This window comes from Palaemon carinicauda, chromosome 16 (genome assembly GCF_036898095.1).
Source record: "Palaemon carinicauda isolate YSFRI2023 chromosome 16, ASM3689809v2, whole genome shotgun sequence".
In the NCBI taxonomy this organism is placed as follows: domain Eukaryota; kingdom Metazoa; phylum Arthropoda; class Malacostraca; order Decapoda; family Palaemonidae; genus Palaemon; species Palaemon carinicauda.
In genome coordinates, this window is record NC_090740.1 from 123,856,898 (window position 1) to 123,864,397 (window position 7,500).

At 33.4% G+C, this 7,500-nt stretch overlaps 2 protein-coding genes across 4 annotated transcripts in view; one reads left to right on the plus strand and one right to left on the minus strand.

Annotated features, from left to right (window-relative positions):
- The window catches only part of LOC137655847 (octopamine receptor beta-2R-like), a 605,153-nt gene that overhangs the window by 475,704 nt on the left and 121,949 nt on the right, over nucleotides 1–7,500 (plus strand). The gene's annotated exons all lie outside the window — the stretch shown is intronic.
- Nucleotides 5,805–6,977, minus strand: LOC137655546 (myosin heavy chain, clone 203-like). Its single transcript, XM_068389444.1, has one exon. It carries the CDS (start codon nucleotides 6,975–6,977, stop codon nucleotides 5,805–5,807), a length of 1,173 nt encoding a protein of 390 aa, XP_068245545.1.

Genomic DNA, 7,500 nt, shown 5'->3' on the forward strand with positions numbered 1-7,500 from the left:
TCGTCTTCAGGAGATAACCAAGAAAGCCAACGCCATCGATGGAGAAAATAATCGACTGCAAGATGAGCTGCGGCAGCTACAACGAGAGAAGGAACAGTGTCTCCGTGACCTTGAAAACGTCAAGATGCAGAAGAAACAAAAAGAGGAAATAAACGCTCGACCCCAACTACAAATCTCTCTTCTCATGAGATGGCGCCAAGGTGTGGCCTTTGGCCTCATGGAGACTGATCAACAGCTCTTTAATGGGGCTTCATAGAAAGGATCAAAGTTTCATTTTAAGTTCTCATAGGAATATTCATTCTTAGTAATTTTAAAATTTGTATATATATATAAAAGGAACTATTTAATAAATTATATTAATTATTTTTGTTTCATTAACCACAGAAAAGTCTTTGCTTTTTCTCCCACTTGGCGACCTTATATATCCAGATGTGACCCAATCACCATCATGAAAATTTTTATTGAATTGGGAACATGATAACGCAATGATGTAAAATAGGGTATCTTATTATTATTATTATTATTATTATTATTATTATTATTATTATTATTATTATTATTGTTATTTTTATTGTTTTTATTATTATTACTAGCCAAGCTACAACCCTTGTTGGAAAAGCAAGATGCTATAAGCCCAAGGGCTCCAATAGGGAAAAATAGCCCAGTGAAGAAAGGAAATAAGGAAATAAATAAATGATGTGAATAAATTAACAATAAATCATTCTAAAAACAGTAACAACGCCAAAACAGATGTATCCTTCTTGTTATTTTGGAGTTTTTGTCCTCTTGTTATTTTCAAGTTTTTATAGTTTATATATGAAAGATTTATTTTAGTGTTGTTATTGTTCATAAACTTCTGTAGTTTTTCTTATTTCCTTTCCTCGCTAGGCTATTATCCCTGTTGGGGCTCTTGGTCTTATAGCATCCCGCTTTTCCAACTAGGGTTGTAGCTTAGCAAAAAAAAAAAGTAATAATAATAATAATGATAATAATAATAATAATAATAATAATGATAATTATAATAATAATAATAATGATAATAATAATAATAATAATAATAATAATAATAATAATAATAGAAGCTTATTGAAAGGTTTCCCTTGTTGCATTTTAGCCATATCTAATGGGATACTGCACACATTTTCAAGTAAGTTAGCAATCAGTTAGTATATTTAGACGTTTATCTCGTTCTCTGTGTAATTGAAATAAATTGAGAAATAGTTTAGGGTAATTAAAAATCATTCGAAATATCTCTCTCTCTCTCTCTCTCTCTCTCTCTCTCTCTCTCTCTCTCTCTCTCTCTCTCTCTCTCTCTCCCCACAGAAAAGGAATGGAGATATTGACGAACAAAATATAGAACTGTACTTTATGGAAAGACTGGATTTCTTTCTCATTCTTCCTTGATATCCAGGTTTTTATATTACCATGTGTAAATGTATTCATTTTACCACCTGCCATAATAGTCAAGTTAATTTTGTCGTCGTCCACACTCCATATTTCATTCATATTTATCAAGTTATTCGCTCACTCACACTCACACACACATACTCGTACACACACACACACACACACATATATATATATATATATATATATATATATATATATATGTTTATATATATACATATATATAGTATATATATACATATATATATATACATATATGTGTATGTGTGTCCACCTTCAGTTTGTTAACGGGCGCAGCTGGTCATAGATTGGCAATTTGGGGGAAGTGCAGTCAAATTCAGTACTCCGACGACACTTGCAAGGCCATACCCCTTTTAGTAGCAAGAACGTCTGTCGCCATACTTGTGAATTGATCTGTACAGTAGTTTGCTGGCTAGTCAAATTGCAGTGGTGAAACTACATGGGAAAGTAGGGATATGAAGAGTGCCATTGATTTTGTAATGATGAATCAAGAACTATATAAAAGGTTTATGTGTATGAATGTAGATGAAAAAAAATAGAAAATTATGACTTGTCTGACCACAATGTCCTTAGTGTACTCATACGAATTTTTCTAGAAAAATGTAAATATAGTAACAAAAAAGAAGAAATCACATATATGAAAATAACTGAAGATACTTTAGAGAAATATATATTAGAACTAGAAAATGAACTAAGAAGAAGCACTGTGAATGACATTGAAGCCTATGAAAATCTAATAAAAAATATATCAGAAAAACATATGAAAATAAAAATTTGGAGAAAAACAGTACAAGGGAAAGTAATGGAAGTGGAGCCCATATGGATGTCAACAGAGATAAAGAAAGCAATAAGCATAAGACGAACCTATAATGAAGAAAACGGAAGCTTCAAAATACCTCTCAAGAATATAAAAAATATGATACACTATACAGAGAACAGAAAATTATTGTGAAAAACATGATAAAAGATGCCATGTGGAAGCATGAAAAAAAAGTAACTGATGATATTAGACGAGATCGAAAATGACAAAAAAGCTATGGGAGCACATTAAAAGACTCAAAGGAGAAATCCTGAAGGAAAGTAAGAAAATAATACTTTATGGGGACACTGGAATGCCAATAGAACCTGAAGATGTGCCAAATAAAATAACCTGTTTCTGGAATACAATCTACAGACAAAGATAAAACACAATAGAAGAAGTGTGGAATGAAGATAGTAGAAGAACATATGGACATCCTTTAGAGAAAGAAATAGAGGAAGGAAAACTCAGTTTAGTAATAGGGGAAAGGTGGGAATCAAATGATTTACACTTTCCAACAGTATTAAGAGAACATTTAGACATGGCCTACCACTGTAACATACTAACACCTCAACCAATGGATAAAAGCAAAATAAAAATAACAAAGGAAGAGGTAAAGAGGCAGCTCACAAGAACAAAAAAAGGTAAAGCATCAGGACCAGACAAATTGAAACCAGATCTGTTTAAGGTAATGAGTACAAGTGAAATATGTGTAAACAAGTTTATGGAATGTTTTAACAATATTATCAATGAAGAATATGTCATAGAAAGCTGGAAGGAGACTAACACAACACTAATACCCAAGAAATGCAAACCAACAGTGGCAGACTTAAGACCAATAGCACTAGCAAATGCATCATATAAAATATTCAATGGTATTGTAAGACAAAAGAAAGATTGAAGAACATATTAGAGGAGGTGGACTAAGAAGTGATTTGCACGCAGGCTTTACAGAGGAAAGAAGAGTCACAGACAATTTATATATATTAAAATACTGTATTTCTGAAACGTTTAAGAACAGGGACACACTTAAAGTAACATAACTGGATTTTAAAAAGGCTTTTGATTCAATTAACAGAGAGAACTTAATAAAGATACTCATGAAAAATAAAATTGATTCAAGTCTCATAAACATTATAGCACAGATATACAGCAATGATAAGACACACCTACATATTAATAATGAGAAACAGGTAACAATCCACATAACCAATGGTGTAAGACAAGGATGTAATGGCTCAACTGTATTTTTTTCTACTGATGACTTATGAAATTATACAGAAACTAGAAGAAGAATAAATTGGCTTTAGAAATGACGTTTACGATACCAATATCATATTATGCAGATGATGGATTACTACTTTCAAGAACAACAGAAGAGGCAAGCTACAGCATCAAACTTATAGAAAACCTAGCAATGCAGTGTGGCTTACAAATAAACAAAGAGAAAAGTAATATATTAATATACAACCAGCAAGAATAGCCAGACACAATTGCCAACATCAAAATATGCAGCAAACTTAAGTATCTAGGAATAACAATAGAAAATAAGAAAAATTATTATTTTAAAACACACAAAAACGAGAAGCTGAACAAAGCTAAACAACTGGCAAACATGACATATAGTGTCACAGAAAGGAGCTGTAACAGGTTACTAGTTGGGAAGGGATATTGGAAAGGAGTCGGACTTGCTGCAACATTATATGGGGCTGAGATACTTGACTATAGTAAAGAAGAACTTGAAAAGCTCCAGCGTATAGAAAATAAAGTATATAGATGCATACTACATGTGCCGACGTATACAGCAAATTGTGTACTAAGATCTGAGGTAGGAGCAACTTCAACAGTAGCCAGAGATGGAAAAATTCAGATCCTATTTGCCAAACATATATTAAAGGACAACAGAAATGAACTAATGAAAGAAGTTTTTCTAGAGGAATATGAAAAAGGAAAAACTACTTGGATAAAGAGGTTGAAGGTTTATATGGACGACATGAATTTGACATTGAGAGAAATAAAAGACTTAAAGACAGAAAGTATTATATCGAAGATCAAAGAGTGGGACACAGCAAGGTGGAGAAGGGAAGCAGAACAGAAATCTACATTAAGTATATATAGGAAACATAAGAACAACATAAAAGAAGAAGGTTGGATAGACAATACTGAAGAAGCAACACTAATGGTAAAAGCAAGAACGAATACATTAAACTTGAACTGGAGGAATCATTACCAAGGAAAGAGTGAGACGTGCCCATATAATGACAGTGATAAAGAATCATTAGAACATTTTATATTAGAGTGTAAAGGTTATGACAACATAAGACACAGGTTCAACATTCCAACGGAAAACCAGAGTGAAAGTAAAGAAAATTATTAGCACAAATTATGCTTTTTAATGTCAACAATCATAATGAAATACAACAAAAGAAAAACTACATTAAAGAAATCTGGAAGACAAGATACAAGAACATTAAAGAGCGCGACTAAACAAAACAAGATGTGGGAGCCGATGCGCAGGCTTATCCCACACCCATTACTGGACTGGACAGGTATTAGGGAAGTTGTACATCTCCATTTTGTTTTCATTCATAAACTTTCGTTAGATGAATGTTTAGTTTCTATTTATTTTTATTATTCATAGAAAAGAACTTTATATATATTTGATCTATGGACAGCATAATCTAAATGTGGTTTACTTTGCTAAAGGGCAGAAATGAGATGACTTACTGTCAAGTTCCATTTCCTCTGTAGACCTTCCTAACTATGGTCACTTAACACTCTTAATATTGCCCAATCCAAAAAAAAAAAAAAAAAAATCCCTAAAATATAGTCACATGAATTTCTATATTTTAGAATCATAGTTGGATTACTTTTTCCTCTCAAATTCCTGCGTTGTTGCAATTTTAAACTTGAGATCTTTTAGCGATGGAGGCTGAAAGACTAAAGGTAAAAGCGAAGGGCTCCCCGGTACCAATGCTTGGCATCATATCATGAACTTCAAAATCGGTCTTCATCACCAATTAGTTCCAGCAGTTCTGAATACGGCAGTTCTGAATCCTCTTAAATCCACGAACAGCCATGAGCGCCTAATAAGAATAACCATTAACGATTTTTAATAACTGATTCTTCTTCAAGGAAACATTATGAAAAGATTTGAAAAGTTTGGAAAAATAAAAGTCTTGATTCTTTCAGTTTAGAGGTAAAACTTACGATGTCCTTTTGAGAAAAGGAAGAAAACAAACAAATGTGAATGTGGATGTCTGTATTTGTATATTCTTCAAATAAGATATAATTAATTTTGGAATTTTTGTATTTGATATCATTACAATAAGATACCAAAGTTTAATTTATTGCATTATAGAGTTCATAATTACAGTTTTTATGATGATGGTTTGGGTCATTTGTGATTTAATAGAGTAAAGTGGGCGCAACAATCAAAGAATTTTCTGTGGTTAATGAAACAAAAATTATTATAAACATTTATTACAAACAGTTCCTTTTTTATATCACAAAACAAATTGCAACATACTAAGAATGAGCATTCCTTTAAAAACTTAAAATGAAACTTTGTTCCTTCCTATGGAGCCCCATCGAAGAGCTGGTCGTCAGTTTTCTTCAGGCCAAAGGCCACACCTTGGCGCCATCTCATGAGAAGAGAGATTTGTAGTTGGAGTCGAGCGTTTATTTCCTCTTTTTGTTTCTTCTGCATCTTGACGTTTTCAAGGTCACGGAGACACTGTTCCTTCTCTCGTTGTAGCTGCCGCAGCTCATCTTGCAGTCGATTATTTTCTCCATCGATGGCGTTGGCTTTCTTGGTTATCTCCTGAAGACGACCGTCTCTCTCTTGCAGCAACGCATTCTGATCCCGGAGTCTGGTGTCTTTTTCTTGAAGCTGGCATTCCAGATTTTGCTTCGCTTGAGAAAAGAATCTTACTTCTTTTTGTAGATCTTGAACTTTAAGCTGCATCTCTTCCTTGTCATTCTTGCATCGGTTGATTGTCTCGGCTTGTGCCTTGATGTGTTTTTCCATCTCCATCATTTCTTCAGTCACTTTACACAGATTCTTGTGCATCTTATCTGCATCAGGGTGTAGCTGAACAAGGCGGCAATTGCACTTAGCCAAGTGAGCTTTCAGACTCATCACCTGGTTATTCAAGTCATCATTTCTTTGGGCCACTTCATCAGCATATTTCTTCAGGTCTTTGTTTTCTTCTTTGATCTGAAGGAGCTTTTCTTCCAGTTCAGCTTTAGACCTTTCATAAGCCGCCATCTGCTTTTCCATAAGATTCTTCTGATCCTCGAGGCAACAGATCTTGTCTTCCAAGGCTTGATAATCCAACTGCTTCTTTGTATATCTTAAGATACTCTCCACTTCTTTCTTCTTACAATCCTCTGTTTCTTTCAACTTGCGCTCCAGCTCCTGAATCTTTGTCATATAAACGGCGATCACATTCAGATCCTTTACTTGCTCTTTTAGTTTGACACAGGTCTCCCTAATGTTTTTCTTCAAGTCTCCTTTTCCTTCATCAGTCTTTCGTCGCTTTCCTTGTCTCAGACCAAATAAAAGAACTGCTCCAAGTCCAACAAAGAGAAGGAAATTGTCCATCCAAAAGACGTTGTCATGACCATCACGGTTGACTCCAGCGAAGATGTACCGAAGATGATTCCCGGAGGCTTCACGGAGCACGGAGACTCCGCAGAGAGCTGTGAGGGCCAAGTAAGACAAAGTCTTTTCAAATAACTTATCCATGTTAGATATGTGATGAATAACGACGCTCACCTGTTTATATAGGATTCGATCTCCAGGTTTTGTATTTAAATTCTAGAAATTTCAGCAAATATTCGTTTCAAGATATCAGATTAAAGTGAATTTAATTTTTCAAAAAATACGATTATTTGAACATTTCGGCTACAAAACGTTTTAACCATTATCGTCCCTGTCTCATTTATACACTTAAGTGTATGTATGTAAGCTTTTGATATAAATGTATACACACACACACACACACACACACACACATATATATATATATATATATATATATATATATATATATATATATATATATATGCGGTCAAATGCATGGATAAACATTTGTACACACCTATCTATATTTATATCTATCTATCTATCTATCTATCTATATAAATATATATATATATATATATATATAATATGTGTGCATGCATATGCATACATACACATATTCATACACACATATATAACTATATGTATATCTATCTATCTATCTATATACCAAGGCACTTCCCCC

Coding starts and splice junctions, on each gene's coding strand:
- LOC137655546 (XM_068389444.1), bottom strand. CDS start 6,977: ATGGATAAGTTATTTGAAAAGACTTTGTCTTACTTGGCCCTCACAGCT.